At 33.4% G+C, this 20,105-nt stretch overlaps 1 protein-coding gene across 1 annotated transcript; it reads left to right on the top strand.

Moving 5' to 3' along the window:
- Window positions 1–7,672: 7,672 nt before the first annotated feature.
- Window positions 7,673–9,323, top strand: LOC124540818. The gene has a single exon (XM_047118539.1). The coding sequence runs from the start codon at window positions 7,769–7,771 to the stop codon at window positions 9,263–9,265; it is 1,497 nt and encodes a 498-aa protein (XP_046974495.1). The 5' UTR covers window positions 7,673–7,768; the 3' UTR covers window positions 9,266–9,323.
- Window positions 9,324–20,105: the final 10,782 nt, after the last annotated feature.

Here is a 20,105-nt window from a genome sequence, read left to right as displayed (position 1 = left end):
CATCTCTTTCAGACCTAATCAAAGGGAGATTTTAAAACCATCGGCGTAGGCGGTGCAGTCATAAACTTACATACAAATATTTACACACTAATACTTATACTTACTACATATATAAATATTATGTATAAATAATATATATCTCTTTTATACACTAATACGTACCTAAGATAATAAAATGATATAAAAATACATAATAAATGTTCTATAAAGGTAATTAATTAAAGTCGTCTAAATTATTGTTTAGTTAATAGTTTTTAACGGCTCTTTTACTAGCTGAAATTTATGGAGCCTTTTTTATGTTTACTGGAAAGTGGAAGGGCATTCCATAGTCTTATGCCCTGTACAGTAAACGAATTGTTTAGAAATTTTGTTTTGTGTCCAGGCATTTTAAGTGTTAGGTACCGCTTAGATCTTAATAACGAAGGATCCCCAAGAAATTCAAATTTTTCCTTTAAATACGTAGTAAAACTATAGTTAAATAGCGCACAGAACAGAAGGGAAAGAATATGCAAGTTCCGGCGAAGACGTATAGGAAGCCACTTGAGTCTTGAACGATATTCGGAGACATGGTCATATTTCGTGTTGGTCGTAGGCAAAATATGAATCGAATAGCAATACTTTAAAATCGCTCGAGTTTGTTCAGTTGGTCCTCGGTGAGATCAGGATAGCTTGCATCTGCGTAATCTAGAATTGTTAAAAGGAGAGAGTTTGCTAGCATAATTTTGGTAGGAATTGGAAGTACAGATTGGAGTCGCCGTAAAGAGGTCAACGCAGCGAATATTTTCCTACTGACCTCTTTTATTTCTCTATCTGACCATGATAACGTCTGGTCTAAATACACACCGAGATCTTTAACATTGGAGTAGTAGGATATTTTAGTACCTCTGAATTCAACAGATGGTAAATTTAATAAATCTACCATCGAGATCATGCCTGGACTACCAATTATGATTGCCTGCGATTTACTTGGATTGATGTTAAGTCCGTGACGCTTACTCCACTCAGAGATTGAAACAAGATCGTCATTAGTAGCATCAATCGCTGCAGGAAGATCTTGAAGTGTTGCATGTCGATAAATCTGTATATCGTCTGCATACATATGGTAGAGAGAAGAAATGCTTGAAGTGATAGAATTAAAAAATTAAAAATATAAAATTTGAAAAGAGTAAAGGAGATAAGACGCCACCTTGAGGAACCCCTGTCTGAACATCACACCATGAGGAGAAAGACTCATTATAGCGTATACGATGTTGTCAGCCTTTGAGGTAACTTTGAAACCAATATACCACTGATGGAGATATGTTAATAGAACAAACAAACTGAAAAGGATGTCATGATCAACACATTTAGATGCGTTGCTTAAATCCAATAAAATTAAAATTGTGGGTTGTTTATTATCCATGGCTGCACGAATGTTATCAGTAAGCTTCACCAGAGCAGAGACCGTACTATGACCCGCGCGGAAGCCGGATTGGAGAGTTGAGGATGGAGTGATTGTTATGGAAAGTGTTTAACTGTGGAAAAACTAATTTTTCTAAAATTTTGGAATGAAACGGGAGAATGGAAATCGGTCGGTAAGCGGAGTTGTTGATAGGATTAGGTTTTTTGGGAAGTGGTATGATATGGGCACCTTTCCAATCATTGTATTATAAACACTATTAAGTTATTAATCTTGTTTAATTGCTATTTAATAAATATACGTAATTATTATAGCAGAGTTTTGCGGTTTAACCCTTATCTTCTTCTGTCATACTGTAAAATGATATATTACATATAGACACATATAATTTCTAAATAATCAAGAGCCTAGGTACCATCCTGAAGTAACTAAACAATTAAGTAAAGAGTAAGAACTCAAAAGTAATAACTATACGTAATTACTTTTGTAATTGCCTTATTTTTGATAAACATTGTTTTAGTTTAATTAAAATTTAAAAATAATACCTTATTCAAATTATTATTTATTTAAATAAAAAGAAGCTTGTGTACTTAAACAATAATATCTTGTAATTATTATTGCAAGGGGCTATGTGCGCATTTATTATTATTTTAAATTGAAATAAATTGTATAGTAAGATTCTGCTGTTTTTTTCATATTAGTTCTCAAATATTTAAAATTATGTTACGTAACGTATGTGTAACGCTATAATCAAAATCAAAATAAAGTTTATTCAAGTGGGTTTTTACACGCACTTTTGAATCGTCGTTTAACAATTAAGTGAAGCTACCACCGGTTCGGAAAGTAGATTCTACCGAGAAGAACCGACAAGAAACTCAATAGTTACTCTTTTTCAACATTTAAAAAATACAAAGTCATGTTAGTTAATACAATTATTTAAATTAATATGTTCTGCCTGGAAGTCAACAGGTATCAAATCGGGTATATCAATTCATTATTTTATAAACGTACACTAAAAATGTAAAACATAGACTTATTAAAAGGTATTAAAGAATTATTACTCGATGACAATCTGACGTGATCGATCGCTACGTAGAGACAATTATAAATTATAGCGAGTGGTCATGTCCTAAAAGGAACAACAAATGAAACAGCCGCTGACAAATGTATGTAGCACATTTACACACTGGGGTCCTAACGCCTTTTTTGTCTACTGGCAAAACATTTTGGCAATGTCAGGAATATACATATATAGGGAATATATAAAGCGGAGTTGACACATGACATTAATCGACTGAAAGTTTCAGTCACTGATATGTGTAGTAATACTACAACAATAGCTAATGTTAGAAATAATTCTTTATGTTAATACATTTATATTATAATTATATATTTAATAAACTCATATTTTTTTAGTGTATCCGTTTTCGTAAGTGTAATCGATTTTAAAACTGGTATGGCTGTATAAAATAATACAAGATGTTTTCCCACGAAAACGGATTATTAAAAAAAACAAGAGAAAGTCGCGCATGGAACATTTTTTTAAAATAATTATTGTAAAAGATTTGATTTGTAAACTTCGGGGCAATAATATAAAAATAAAACCTGAAATAAATAAATATTATACTTTCTACTGGCGTATTTAATATCAGAAGCGGGATAAATTTCGTTTCAAAAATGCCTCGTTATAAACGACCACGCTCAGGAATACGCGATGATTTTGATAAGCGAAAAATACAATCTGTTGAAGACGATGATACTTCTCATAACAAAAGAGAAAACTCAAGAAAAAATAAAGATAACACTAAGAAGAGACACCATACTACAAAAAATATTAATATGCACATTAGAGGAAATAGAACTAGAACACCAAGTCCCATACAAAGAAATACAGCAAAAAAACTCGGCGACTAGACAAGATTACATGAATTTAACTGAAAACAGTTATGCGATGGGACACGAGGGCGTTACAAGAAGAAGGAGTTGTTCTGCGACCGGACGAGATATTGCGCCTTCAAGGGTTTGTTCTGCGACCGGACGAGATATTGCGCCTTCTGAGAGTATTCTGCCACCAGACTAGATAGTGTGAACGATGAAGGTGAGTTCCAGGCTGGAGATTTTCGTCCAGTTCGGGAACAAGCGATCAATGATGACACTGAGACAATTTTTTCTCCGAGATCATCGACCGTGCCAAAGCACATGCCATTTAATACATTAGGTGAGTCAGATTTAAATTCATCGAGAGCAATACTTAACTTTGGTGATTTAGCTAAATTTGTTCAAACATTAATAAGGCCTAGTTTACCGCATAATAATAATTTATTACCGGAATTTGATCCATCTGTAAAGAATCATCGTATCGATTTATGGCTCTCAAAGGTAAATGAGTGTGCAAAAATATATGGATGGAGTGAATCTCATATTGTACATTTTGCTTTGCCGAAGTTCTCTGGTAATGCTAAAAAATGGTATAATAGTCAAAATACTGTTTTACATACCTGGTCAGAGTGGCAAATATTACTTCGAAAAGCTTTTCCATCCGAAACTAACTTCGGAGTCGTTTTAACAGAAATGCTTCATTCTCGTGGCGGTATTCGTGCGAAGCGGTCGCGTTAATTTGTCTTTAAGCAAGTTGTTTACTACATCGCCGATAAGGCGATAACGCCGTGCGCGCGCGGGTCGCGCCGGTAATGCCGACCCGGCGATACGTTGTTATGAATAAAACGTTTTATGCGTTTTAAAACATGACGGATAATAATATCGAAGTAGAAGAGACCTATAACATTTCAACTTGTGAGGAACAGTATATATGTGAGGAAGGAAATAAAGAAAGGGATACTATGAATTCAAAGAGGACAAGAGAAGATTCCGAATTACTGGAAGAAGAATTAGAATGGGATATAGTACAAAACAGGAAGGAGAAGAGACTAAGGAAAGATAAATTTGAAGTGTACGTTTCTTGTGAAAATAAATTACCCAAACAATTTAGATTGGCTAAACTTTTTAAAGAAAATGATATTCAACATGTAATACGCATAAAATATTTACATCCATATAAGATACGAGTGGAATTTCAAAATGAAGAGAGTATGGAAAATTTTATAAAATGCGAAGAGTTTGGTAGAATTGGTTGGAAATTTCATAGGCCATTAGAAGTAAGTTACACCTACGGGATCATTAAATCGGTCGACCTGGATTTGTCTGAGGATGAAATTTACAAAAATATTAAATATGAAGGGCCAGATAATTTGGTATCGGTGCGTCGTCTTAACCGCCGAGGAAAGGGCAGTGAAGCTTTATGGGTGGCAAGCGAAGCGGTTCGCTTGTGTTTCAAAGGGTCCTTTTTACCTAAATACATTACTGTAGATGGACTTAAAATTGATGTGGAGCCATACGTCTTTCCTGTGTCTCAATGTTCGCGATGCTGGAAATTAGGACATTATGCAAAAAGGTGTTCTTCACCAAAAGTGATATGCCCAAAATGTGGAGATTCGCATCCTAATTGCGATACAAATGTATTTAAATGCGCAAACTGCAAAGGAAGGCACATGGCTTTGTCAAAGCTATGTCCAATGTATATTAAAGAAAAAAAGTTAAGAGAGATCATGGCCGAATACAATTGTACTTATAGAAAAGCGCTTGACATATACGTTCCTCCGGACCCCGATCAAAATCTAAAAAGAGCTGCTCAAATAAATAATTATGATAATGCGCAAAACATCGAAACAATTTTTAGCACTCAAGAACCAGTGATAGAGACAGGTATTGTCGAAGAAAATATCCATACTGAGGAAGAAGACATTCAGTCAGAAAAAACAACGACACGTTATAAAAAGAAGAAAAGAAAGCGTCAGAAGCATGATCGTTCATCGGAATTTAACTGGGGTGTTCCATCGGATAAAGAGTCTGTGGTCGATATCAATGAAGGTGAAACAAATTACGATAGTACTAACATTAAGGACACTAGTAAAAGTAATAAGATAACATTAAAAGAATTAATAGATAGAATTAAAAACGTAATATTTTTAAATAGAAGTTCTTTACACGAAAAAGTAAAACGAGTATTGAAGATGGGTATAGAATTTTTAATTTTGAATATTGTGGAGTGTTTTTCGGATTGTTTGTGGCTTAGGAATATATTAGAATTTATAGGTAATAATGGATAAGAATAAAATTAAAGTAAATATTATACAATGGAATTGCCGAAGCTTGAAACCCAAATTAATTGTCTTTGAAAATTTATTATTGCAAGAAAAAGTTCACATTGCGGTACTATGCGAAACGTGGTTAGAAGAGAACGAAGTTATTAAGATAAGTAATTACAATATATTTAGGGTTGATAGAAATGACGGTTATGGTGGAATAGCAGTTTTAACGCATAAATCTATCAAGTCGCATATGCTGAATACTATGAACAACAGTAACTTGACCCAAGGAATATATGTTATCCAAATAAAACTTAGCAATTGCTACGATATAGAAAACTTAATAGGTGTATATTGTACATCGGTAATCAGAACAAGCCAGAGTGATTGGGATTATATCTTTTCCTTTTATGACAGCAAAACTATTATACTTGGGGATTTTAACGGACATCATACAAATTGGTCTTGCAAAACAGACACAAGAGGAACTCAAATATATAATTCAATAATTAATAGTAATTTTGTTTCGATAAATAACGGCTCCGTGACTAGAATGGCTGTAGTAAATGATCAGGTACGACAAAGTTCTCCAGATATAACTACTGCGTCCTGTGATATAGCGCAAAAATTAGATTGGACTGTTCTTAATGAGTCTTTAGGTAGCGATCATTTAATCATAAAAGTTTCATTTAATTTTATCACTGATTCAAAATTTTATTTACGTAGAAATTATAAACAAGCCGATTGGTTATCTTACACAAACTGCCTAAATTCTTTGTTTAATAGTTATAAATTTTCCAATGATCTCCAAAGGGACTATGATACTTTTGTAGATTTTTTAAATATAGCAGCAGAGCTTCATATACCATACATTAAATTAAATCAGAATCCAGATAGTAAGTTCTCGCCAAAAAAATATTGGACTCCAAATTTGTCAAAATCCGTTGCCGAACGCAGATTAGCATTAAGCGTGTTCCGTCGTAATCCTATCCCCCAAAATTTTGATCTTCTTAAAGAAAAAATAGCTCAGTCACAGCGATTAATGCGTCAAGCAAAATATGTCGACTTTAAAGGTTTTTGTACTTCGATAGACCAAGTTAGTACGTCAGTCGAAATGTGGGATAAAATGAGGTGGTTTAAGGGATTCAAATCTCCTAAGCATGTCATTGACAAAGAGAGGGCGACATTAGTTTTAAATAGTATAACACCAGATTACGCATGTCCTTTGCGACCCACATTTACTTCAGATAATCTCGACTTGGAACTTGAATTTACTCTTTCAGAATTATTAAAATGTATACGATCAAAAGACACCTCTCCTGGCCTGGACAATATTTCATATTCAATGATTGAGCATATTCCTTTTAATGGCAAAGTAATTCTGTTGCGTTTATATAACTTGTTTTTTACGCATGAATTTGCTCCGAGACAGTGGAGGAATATCAATATCGTGACTATTCCTAAACCAGGAAGAGATCCTCATTCCCTGACATCTTTGAGACCAATTTCGATGATGTCCTGCATATGCAAAATTTTTCATAATATGATAAAAATTAGGTTAGAATGGTTTTTCGAACATAATAGTTTGTTTTCTCAAAATACAGTGGGCTTCAGAAAAGGAAAATCTGCTTTAGATAGTTTAGCTACGATAGTCTCCAGGATACAGATCGGTTTTTCTAATAAAATTCCAACGGTTGGCTGTTTTATTGACATCGATAACGCGTATAATAATGTAGAAATTACGGCCTTACTGTCTATTTTGGATAAATTTTCTGTTGGGTCTAAAGTGTGTGCATATTTATGGTCATATTTAAGTGAAAGATATTTAAAAATAACTGGAGATAATTTCTGTATTTGTCGTTCTACCAGTAAGGGCTTAGCTCAAGGAGATCCCCTGTCTCCGTTATTATTTAACATCATTACTATACATATTTGTAAAAATATAAACAATGTATATGTATCTCAATACGCGGATGACTTTGCGATTTACGTAACAAATCAAATTTCGGAGAGTGTTAGGCACCTACAAACGGCATTAAACTATTTAAGTAAAACCTTTTTAGATATTGGACTAGAAATTTCTCCCAGGAAAAGTAAAGTTTGCATTTTTAAACGAAATTTTAGAAGAAATACAGTTAGATTGAACATTTTTGGCGTATTATTGGAGGTTGTTGAAAACGTAAAATATTTAGGGTTCTGGCTAGATAAGTCACTGAGATGGGCTATGCACATTAATAGTGTAGTAGAAAAAACACAAAAGTTTATTAATTTATTCAAAATTTTAGCTGGCTTAAATTGGGGAATTCACCCCAAACACCTTAGACGTTTGTATATAAGTATAATTAGAAGCAGGATGGATTACGCGTGTTTTCTTTACGACAATGCTGCTAAAACTCATCTCATTAATCTAGATCGTGTTCAAAATATGGCAATGCGATTAATTGGTGGATTTGTTAAGAGCACCGCCATTCATGTGATGGAAAGCGAGCTTTGTTTGGTACCGTTGCATATACGTAGAGTGTATTTAGGAAGCAAATTTTTATTTAAAAGCAAAGCATTTAGTCCAAGTCCAGTGTACACTAATATTGTAGAACTTAATGCAAATTGTCAAAATTATTATTGGAGATCTAAAAAATTACCGTTATTAATAACCATTTATAGAACTTTTAACTCGTATAATATACATTCTTCAAGTAAGCCTGAAATGTATAATTTAGATACGTGGGTCAATTACATAGATTTAGATTCGGTAATTATGCATGATATACCTGCAATAGTTAAGTCGAAGAAAAAGTGCGATACTAAAGATATCAAAGTAATTTGTAGTCAATTTATCAATGATAAATATGATAACTATCATAAAATTTTTACGGACGCATCTAAAAAAAATGAAGATGAAGGAATAGCGTTTTTTGATCCTCAAATTGGAAGTTCCATTAAATTAAAGTTAAACCTCAATATTCCTATCATGTCTGCTGAACTTATTGCTATAGCCGAATGTCTTTCGTATATTAAGTCTCTCGGAGGTAAAAACTTCGTAATTTTAAGTGATTCGAAGAGCGCACTCCAACACATAAAAAGGTGCTCCTGGGGTTATAATGGAGTTCCTATAGCCTTTGTTATTTTAAACATTTTAAAGGAATTTCACAAAACAAATATTAATGTAAAACTGCAGTGGATCCCAGCTCATATTGGAATTACTGGCAATGAAATTGTTGACAAACTAGCAAAAGAAGCTATTGTTGATGGTCACGTTATAAATTATTTACCAAGTTGCTCCGAAAATTTATATCGAGTCAAACAATACTGTTTTAATCTTTGGTCAGAGTATTTTAACGAAAGGTCGCGAACCAAAGGTATCTGGTACAGAACAGTCCAACCATGTCTATTGCAGAAACCTTGGTTTGACAATTCCAATATGAGCAGGAGTGACGTAATAACTTCATTAAGGCTTCGATCCGGACACTTCCCTCTGAATAGTTTTGCTTTCCTCATGAAGAAGGTTCCATCTCCTAACTGTAGCGAGTGCGGAACTATAGAAGATGTATATCACATATTGTTGGAATGTGTACGGAACGAAGCAGAGAGGAAGCAAATTGAAGCTGCTTTACCATATTGTTTTGATTTTGCATCTTGTAACAGTATCTTGGCCTCACCAAATTCAGCTGAGGCTAAGATGCTATACAATATGGTTCAAAAAGGGTGTAAACGTAGAATGTAATTTTTGTAATAGCTCCTATGGGGGTGGCATATTCTACTTTATAGAATAAACCCTCTAAATAAAATAAACAGACAAAAAAAAAAAAAAAAAACAGAAATGCTTGAAAAACGAATGAGGATAGGAGATAGCTTAGATGATTATTTCTATGAGAAAAATAATTTATTAAATGCGTGTGATATATTTAAGAAAAAGGCTGTAGATTGTATTATACACGGTATAGATGATCGTACAATACGTGCAGGAGCGTCATCCGCTCGTTTTACAGAACCTGAAGATCTCTTGAAATTTCTTAAAGACGTTTGTAAAGAACATAAAGATATTTATCGTTATTCTAATTTAAATAGAAATAAGCTAAATAATCATTTATTCTGTAATAAATGTAATGAACCTGGGCATCGCACAGTACAATGTCGTGCCAAAAATTCGAAGTTAAATTTTGAACCTGATAGTTTTTCACAATTAAGCTTTAATTGTAACGAAAAAGGGCATAGGGTTTACCAATGCTCTAAACCAATTTTAAAATGCGATAGGTGTAATAAATTCGGTCATATTATTGCAAACTGTTCACAAAAAACTAACAATGTATTGAACAACGAAAACCGTGTATTATTGTCAGAAAGTACGAGCGTAAAAAATTCTAAATATTATAAGCAGGCAGTAATAAATTCTTCATTTACAATTGAATGTTTTGTTGACTTGGGAAGTGATTGCACGCTTATAAGACTAGAAACTACTACTGAATTTGGGTTACATATTTCAACTGATAATTTACCAATTATACGTGGGATAGCAAGTGTTGGAGTTCAACATTTAGGGAAAACAACATTTAGGGAAAACATTTTTTATTACGTTTAGACTCTGTTGAAGCAAACATTATGGCATATGTGGTTGCTAACAATATTCTACACACGCAGATGTTAGTAGGACAAAACTTTACTGAGTTACCTAATGTGATTATTACAAAGACAGAAAACACATTAAATATTTTGTCAAAGAATAATAATGACGATTTAACTTGCTTAGAACCAGAACCTAATGTAAAATATAGATTGTATGTGTCATTTGATTGTGAAGTAGATAAAATAAATTTAGTTAAGTGTTGTAGTAATGAAATAGTAGAGGCAACAATTTATATAAAAGGTGGTTATCGAAACGTTAATGATAAAGAATATTGTATCCAAGAGGGTTTATATACGTTAAAAGATGGTAAATGTCAAATCAGTGTAATAAATTTTTCACACTGTCCATTATACTTTACGAGCAACTTTGTTATAGATTTTATTTGATAGAACAAGATAAAAATTGTAGATATTTGTCAAGTGTAAAGTGTTTTAAAATAGGAGCGACTTTGACACCCATTCCTCGCGAAGAAATAACTATAAACTCTAATTTAACTCACGAACAAAAAACGAAAATATATTCACTTATTGTTAGATATAGGGATTGTTTCGCTCAAGACCTCTCTGAGCTTGGTTGTACTAACGTAACAGAGTTGACCATAAAACTTACTGATGAAACTCCGGTAGTTTATCGTCCTTATCGACTGAGTCAAGCAGAAAAAGAAATAGTTAGAATGCTGTTTAGAGAGCTCGAAGAAAATGATATATTTGAAGAGTCTGATTCATCATACGCGAGTCCAATACTGCTGGTATCAAAAAAGACAGGTGGATATAGATTATGTGTGGATTATAGAGCACTGAATAGAAAAATTTTAAAGGATCACTTTCCATTGCCTAGAATAGATGACCAGATAGACCTCTTTAGTGGAAATAATGTTTATACTAGTTTAGACATGGCAAGTGGTTATTATCAGATTCCTGTTCAAAAAGATTGTAGACATCTTACAGCATTTATTACTCCTGATGGTTTATATCAATTTCGTAGAGCTCCCTTTGGATTAGTTAATTGTCCTGCAATTTTTCAACGTACAGTTAACAAAATACTTAATAAATCTCCAAATAAATGTGCAATTGCTTACATGGATGATTTATTAATAACGGGTACACATTTTGAAGACAGTTTTTTTAAAGTTACAACAAACTTTTGAACTCATTCGTGAAGCTGGGCTTACTTTAAATATTAAAAAAATGTAGATTTTTTGAGACAGTAATAGATTATTTGGCATTAGAAATATCCGTTGATGGAATAAAACCTGGTAAGTCAAAAATCACAGCCGTAGAATCTTTTCCAGAACCAAAGAATGTACATGAAGTCCGTCAGTTTATAGGCTTAGCAAGTTATTTTCGAAAGTTTATCAAAAATTTTGCTATTATCGCTAAGCCATTGACAGATCTTACTAAACAAAATGTTAAATGGAAATGGGAGCAACAGCAAAAAGAATCTTTCTTAACATTAAAGCAAATGTTGGTACAACGACCAATATTAAGTATTTTCAATCCTGACTATGTTACTGAACTACATTGTGATGCATCTAAATTAGGTTTAGGTGGAATTTTATTACAAAAGGAAAATGATAATTCTAAACTCAATGTTATAGCTTATTTTAGTCGCAAAACTACAATTGACGAGGAAAAATTACATGCCTACGAGTTAGAAACCCTTGCAGTTGTTGCCTCGCTTAATCGTTTTCGTCCATACCTTATAGGTGCAATGCCTTACGATCTACGTTCTTAAAACGAGATCTCATTCCCCGAGTTGCCCGTTGGTGGATAGCTTTTCAGGAATATGATTGCTCTATAGAGTATAGACCGGGGCATTCGATGCAACATGTTGATGCACTCAGTCGCAATCCTATTCTCAGTGAAAATGATTCACAGACTTATGATCATTTTACTAGGGTATTGCAAATCTCTCAAGATGACTGGCTTCTTAATTTGCAATTATCAGATCCAAAAATACAACACATCAGGTCTGTTTTAGAAGATAATAGTTATAAAGACTTAGTTGATATAAAACAAAATTTTGTTATACGAAACAATCGCTTGTATCGTAAAGTAGGGGAAGATTTAAAATGGGTGGTACCCAAATGTGCAAGATGGCAAATATGCCAACGTAACCATGATGAGATAGGCCATTTTTCAGCGGAGAAAACTTTGGAAAAAATTAAACGTGATTTTTGGTTTCCACGAATGAAAAAATTTGTCTTTAAATACGTAAAGGCATGTTTACATTGCGCGTTTAGTAAGGAACCGGCGGGTCCAAAAGAGGGTTTTCGTCATAGTATTCCAAAAATTGCCATACCATTCCATACGGTCCATATCGACCATTTAGGCCCGTTAAAAAGTTCTGAGGGAAATCAATATCTTTTACTAATTGTAGATGGTTTTACAAAGTATTGCATTCTTAAAGCTCTTCGCAATACAAAAACCGCACCAACAGTTTTAGCACTAAAAGATGTTTTTAGTTTATTTGGATACCCTGTCAGAATTATTTCTGATCGAGGTACGTGTTTTACTTCATCCGAGTTTAAAAGGTTCTGCACAGAATACGAAGTTTCTCACATACTTAACGCGGTTTCAGCTCCAAAAGCCAAGTGGAGCGATATAATCGGACCGTTTTAGATTAGTTTAGAACGTATAATGATGGGCTAGGAGAGAATAAGTGGGACCAAGTAGTAAATAAAATACAATGGGGATTAAATAATACGATTAATAAGGGAATAGGAAAAACTCCGGCAGAAGCACTATTTGGTAAACGTTTGTTAGGACAGGGTGAAGGTAATCTAGGTGATACAGTTTCCGATACGAGACAAAATGACAAAGGTTTAGAAACTATAACGAAGGAAATAAATAATTATATTGAAAAAGATCAAGAAAAACAAAGTTTGAGATTTAATAAGACAAGAAAGAAGGCTAAGGTTTACAAAATAGGTGATTTAGTTAAAATTTTAAAAAATAATCCATCTAATGACGGTAAAAGTAGAAAACTATTACCAAAATTTACAGGACCATTTCGTATATCAAAAGTGTTAGACCATGATCGATACGAGGTTTCTAGTATTCCAGGTTCAAATATAAAGGCCGGTATAGTAATGTTTGGTCAGCTGATCGTATACAGCCTTGGATAAACATGTCTTATAATGACGATGATGATGATGATGATAATGAAGGTAGTTCTGGTAGTGAACTTAGTCTTAATTAAATTTATAATTATGGCTGAACTTAATAAATATGAATTTGTATAATTTTAACGAATGTAAACTCAACACAAATTGTAACAGATTATATTTTATTTATTTGGTTTGTAAAAAATAATTTTATTTTTTTTATTTTTATACATTAATTTGAAGCGTGTAAGAACATTCATAATGTTACCGAGTATGAAATTAATTTATATATTGAAACGACTGTAAAAAATTATGTTTTAGAAAGATTATAGAATGTAAGGCAAATATATATATATATATATATATATATATATATATATATATATATATATATATATATATATATATAAATATATATATATATAAATATATAAAATGTTGTTTAGTAAGATAATGAATTATTTGTTGTTGGGAAGTTTCACACGGTCACACAGGTGATGAGGGGTGAAGTGCCAACAACATAGAGAGAATATATTTGTTGGGAAGTTTCACACGGTCACACAGGTGATGAGGGGTGAAGTGCCAACAACATAGAGAAAATATATTTGTTGGGAAGTTTCACACGGTCACACAGGTGATGAGGGGTGAAGTGCCAACTACATAGTGAAAATATATTTGTTGGGAAGGTTCACACGGTCACACAGGTGATGAGGGGTGAAATGCCAACAAGATAGAAGAGAAAAGATTTTTGTTGGGAAGTCACGCACGGTTGTGACTGCGGGAGTTTGCTAGAACTGTGGTTAGGAAGTCTTACACGGTCACAATGTGTGATGAGGGGTGAGGTGCTAACCTTTGCAGTCAATACTACAGTGGTCATTAATGAGGGGCGTGGTGCCAACTTATTAGTTGAGATGAGCAAGTTTGAGGACAAACTTTATAGTCAGAATGGCCGAATGTTAGAAATAATTCTTTATGTTAATACATTTATATTATAATTATATATTTAATAAACTCATATTTTTTTAGTGTATCCGTTTTCGTAAGTGTAATCGATTTTAAAACTGGTATGGCTGTATAAAATAATACAAGATGTTTTCCCGCGAAAACGGATTATTAAAAAAACAAGAGAAAGTCGCGCATGGAACATTTTTTAAAATAATTATTGTAAAAGATTTGATTTGTAAACTTCGGGGCAATAATATAAAAATAAAACCTGAAATAAATAAATATTATACTTTCTACTGGCGTATTTAATACTAATCTATATATTAATACGTGTAGCAAAATTTTGTACCCCTTTTTTACCCATTATAAAGAAATAATTGCTTTATTCGTATATAAATTCAAAATATAATAATAGTATTTCAATAAGTAACATTATCTTTGTATAACTTTTTTGCGATAAGTACAACACACACATATCTTACCCCCATCACATATTATACTTCCAAAAAGGATGATGAAAGTATTTGCGCCTGCGATTTTAATTTTATGAATATCTATATTTAATAAATATCTAAATTTATTTAATTTTAATCAACATTATTTTGCCACATATAAAACCTTTTTTTACAACATTCCAAAAGAAAAAGTAATATGCAAAATCGCATGTTCTGTGATCTTCTTTTGTTTTTTTATTCACTTATTAACTACTAACGACAACGAAACAATGTACAATTATATTGCAATAATATCAGGATTAAACTAGTTTTAAAGCAATTTTTTGTATAATTGAGTTCGGATATTTTGAGGTCGGACTCCAGAGTCTTATTAATAGACATAATTGGCGATCATGACAGGACTTATGCTGTCGAAGATAATATTGATTCAAGCATTTGGATTGTGGAAGCTTGGAGTCCTGCTGGAATTGGTCAGCAACAGCGCCATAGCAATCAGCTACCGGGCAGCACCGCACGGAGTCCAGTCAAGTATTGAGGAACGAGCTAAACCCACGGAACATTTATGAGCGTTTGAAAGGAACACGAAGCTAGCATTGCCGGTCGTTGGACTTTAGACTACTCACAACGCAGCAGACTATAATTGCAGCTAAGTGTCCCTTTATGTATTCTAGTCTCTTTTCAATCATTTTCTGAACATCTTTTAGTGGTTTTGAATTGTGCAAACATAATAAGATAATACGTAATTACTTTTTTACCTTTGTGAATGTATTGCGTCATCCGATTTTATAGTCGAGTTCTCTCTAGAAAATAAGTAAGTTTTCCGTTTACTTATTATATTTAAACAATATCAGACATATATTAATATCAAATATAATTGTTAAATTTTAAATTGATCTTATTTAGTACTTTTAAAGGCTGTCGTTAGTAAATTTTATCGTCGATATAGCGACCTTAACTAAATTTGACTCTAAACGCCGTCATTTGTTCTGTCCTGCGTCACAATCTGTGTGGTGATTGTAGTGTACACAGATCTGTAATAATATAATAAATATTATTGGACTTATATTGTATATATATATATATATAAATACACAGATAATATACATACATAAATACACAGATAATATATATATATATATATATATATATATATATATATATATATATATATATTATCTGTGTATTTATGTATCTGTCTCCTCGAGTGACACACATCGCGGAAAGCGCTGGAATATAAAATATATGATTTGGGCGCGGGTGAAGACGGTGCGTGTGCACGGTGTGTATATTTAAATATAAGTATATGCGAGTGGATATTTAAATATAATACATATTTATATGTAACTTGTAAAACGATCTTACAATTATATATATGTGAACATTACAGTGATCATACCGCCGAACATTTCAGGGTTGTCGCTATAGTGAGCGGGACCGACACTTCCCGCCGCCACCGCCACGTCGTCGCGCTATGTCTGCCCGCTGAGGCACCACCTCGACCTCCCGTGCGGCAGATACCACCGGAAACGGACGTGAGCGTTTTTCATTCGATATTTTTAGTTTTAAACTTTAATTTAATTTCTTCCTTACGAATTTTGCAATAATATTCAATATCTTACGATGGGAATCGAGGACGATATAAAAAACTTGGCGGAACTAATTACAAAGCGTAGCGTTAAGTGCAAATAACTAAGTTTAAAAATTATATTGATAGAATCTATTAGTTGGAAATGATAATTTAATTTCTTCTTCACGAATTTTGCAATAATCTTTTCTAACAAACCCTATTATTAATTAAATAAAAAATAATATAACACGAATGACTAACCTATACTTTTCGGTTCTTTATTTATTTATAATTGAACACAATTACCATCACTACATAACTTCAATCAGTTACTAGAATATTTCAATACATAGAGGGTTAATTAGTGTGTACGTATGTAAGAACAGTAAATACCACGACCGATACAAACAGACTCGACCGATAGACAACCGAACATTAAACCCGTGTAAGGCTTTCTTTAATAAGTTTATTAGTAAAATGTTTTATCAACTAGTCACACTGGTGGCCGCTTGGCGGCGCGCAGCATTCAAATCGCCCATCTTGGAGACTAAAGTTATATTTCAAAAAAACTTATTGTCTACTGAATATTGAAGTTTTACCATAAAACTACGTCAACTCTTACAGTGTTGTAAAGTCTAATTACAGTATAAAGTGATATTTAAAATATATTGTATTTGCAACTGAATATTAACTGAAAACTTCGCCGACACCAACTAGAAAAGCGTCTTTACACCCGTTACTAAGCGTTCTGCCGTATTTATGTGATTCCACTCGGTCCTGTTTGAGAAGAGGGTAGTTCTTGTAAGACTTTAATATTTTACGATGGTAATCGAGGACGATATAAAAAACTTGGCGGAACTAATTACAAAGCGGAGTTCTGTTAAGGGACAAATAACTAAGCTTAAAAATTATATTGATAGATTCGATAAGTTGGAAACGTTACTACGACAGAAAGGGCCGAAATTACTCTTAAGCTTAGTAGGTTTGAAGCTTTTGTATTTGACGATTTACAAAGCGAGATTGAAGTTATTAATGTTAATAAGTTAGACGAGGAGCTCGCGGAACGAGAAAACATTGAGTGCCTTTATTAGCCATATTGTGGCGGCTCAAACACTGTTGCAGGCGCACAGTCACTTTGATACTGATCGCGAATCTAGTAACTATCATAATACATTATGCCATTGGGGGCTCGACCATATTGAAACCGGTTTTAGGCTTCCGTTAATTAACATTGCTAAGTTTGATGGTTCGCATCTTATTGGATGGAATTTCGAGATACATTCAAATCTCTAGTTCATCAAAATAGTCGTATTAGCCTCGTCAATAAGTTTCATTATTTACTTTCATATTTAGAGGGGGAACCAGCTCGTACTGTTACGAATCTCGAAGTTTCTTCCAATAACTGTGGAGGCTTAGAACCTGCTATTACAGCGTTATAACAACAAACGTTTATTGATAGATCATCACCTCAGTTCGCTTTTTAATATTACCGCACTAAATAAAAAATCTGAGAAATCAAAAAATCAATGCGTTTCCTAGTCTATCTAGTAAGAATTTGCGCGCACTCTCCAGTCTAGGACAGTCAACTGAATATTGGGATGTTATTGTCATACATTTGGTTTCATCTAAGCTAGACAGTAACAGATTCGTGAGATGGGTGGAACACCGTAATACGATGTCAACTGATACCCACGCTTAGAGATTTTTACAAGTTTCTAAATGATCGTGCATCCATTCTAGAATCAGTACACCGCAGGCTGAGAGCTCTTCTAAGTCTAATCATGGTCAGCAGCGAGCCTCGACTGCTACTAGTTCGAAGTCGGAATGTTCACACTTGAAGTCATATGCGTCACTACTAACAGCAACACTAGTATTGATCAATAGCAAAGACCGTCTTCTTCTAATTTATGTACTTGTTTTAATTCTACTGAGCATAGGATGTTTGATTGTCCATCATTTAGGGAGATGAGCGTTAGTGATCATATTACCCAGGCGACTAAATTGAAACTATGTAAAATTTGTTTGAAGCCTGGTCATTTTTCTAGTCAATGTCGCTTTGGTCTTTGCCGAGAGTGTAAAAAAGGCACAACTCACTCCTGCACCTTACTACAAATATCGCAGGCAATACAACTACTACTGTAAGCATTATTAGCCCCGTCGACACACTAGCTAACTTTTGTAATGATAATATGAGTCAAGTCCTACTGTCGACGGCTCTGATTGAGGCTGTCAATCCAAGGACGCGTAAATCGGTAACTGTGCGCGCCTTGTTAGATTGTAGCAGTCAAACCTCATTTTTAACTTTAAATTTGAAATGAAAATTGTCACTAGATGTCACCCCTTTAAGCTCTACTAAGAATGTTATTGGTTTTGGTAACAATTATTCAGAAAATGCTGTCAGGCAGGTGCTGTTCAAATTAAATCATTTAATACGTTTTTTAATATTACATCCAATTTCTATGTCATGAACCAACTTACTAGTTCGCTACCTAATTCTAATTTTGATATTAATTCCTAGTCATATTATCCTAGGGGATCCCAAGTTTTATGAACCGTCTCAAGTTGATATGCTCCTCGGTTCGGATCTGTTTTGGGTCCAGGGTGTCCTAGATTACACAGTTCAATTTGGGCTGGCTTATTGGAGGTCATGTGCCTTTGTTTAGCAAGCAAATTAATAATAATGTAAAATGTAATACTGTTCTTACTAATTTTGTACAAGGTGATGATGATCCTCATACTAAAATAAGTGTATTTTGGGAAGTAAAGGAGATTCCTTCTAAAGTTCATTTAAATGACAGCGAGCAGGCACGTGAAAGGCATTTTGTGCAACACACCCGTCGCTTGTCCAATGCTAGATTCTGTGTGAGGCATTTCTTCGTTTAAATCACCCAACTGTCTTGGCGATTCACATGTCATAACTCAGAAAATAGCTAAGCGATTTATATTATCGACATCTATTAGAATCTTTGATCCACTAGGTTTTGTGTCCCTCTTTTTAATTATCCCTAAATTTATTATGCAGCAGTTATGGATAAGGATGTAAAATAAAATTACGACGTAATTGCAGCCTAAAAATATAATTGTTAAATTTTAAATTGATCTTATTTAGTACTTTTAAAGACTGCCGTTAGTAAATTTTATTCTCGATGTAGCAACCGTAGCTAAATTTAACCTTGGCGATTCATATGCCATAACTCAGAAAATAGCCAAGCGATTTATATTATCGACATCTTTTAGAATCTTTGATCCACTAGGTTTTGTGTCCCCCTGTATAATTATCCCTAAATTGATTATGCAGCAGTTATGGATGAGGATGTAAAATAAAATTAAGACAGGGTCTTGTAATTTAATGGCAGGCTAAAAATTACATGAAGTCAAAATGAAAAAAAGTATTAGATGAACGTTATATTCTTAGAATCTTGTAACAGTGAATATTTCGACGTAGTACTTTAATTTATTATTTACATATAAATCAAATATTATCATCATAAAACTATTCAGGACAAGTAATTCTATGACTAACTAGATTAAGCCAATAATTACACAAAAATATTTTTCTTAATAATTCCGAATAGTAGCTATCCGGTATTCGGCCGGATAGTATTTTGGTGGCCGGATAGACCGAGTACCGGATAGTTACCGGATATCCGTTTCATCTCTTATTTTAATTATTAAATATACATATATACGAGTCGGAGGAATGAGGACCATGTTGTGAGGAAGATCTTGACTTTGGACACAGAGGAAGTGGACGACCAATGAAAGGGTGGTGTTGATTTAGATTTTTGATTATTTGTACCAAAGTAAAAAAATACATTTAACTAGCTCCAGCCTCTCATAGACAATCGGCAGTTTTGGAGTGCAATG

This window comes from Vanessa cardui, chromosome 26, assembly GCF_905220365.1.
Source record: "Vanessa cardui chromosome 26, ilVanCard2.1, whole genome shotgun sequence".
NCBI lineage: Eukaryota > Metazoa > Arthropoda > Insecta > Lepidoptera > Nymphalidae > Vanessa > Vanessa cardui.
Note: the sequence above shows the minus strand (reverse complement) of the source record. Positions and strands in the feature narration are given on the sequence as shown.

What these genes read in the sequence shown, in the direction of transcription:
- LOC124540818 (XM_047118539.1), top strand. Translation starts at nt 7,769, where the DNA reads ATGCACATTAATAGTGTAGTAGAAAAAACACAAAAGTTTATTAATTTA.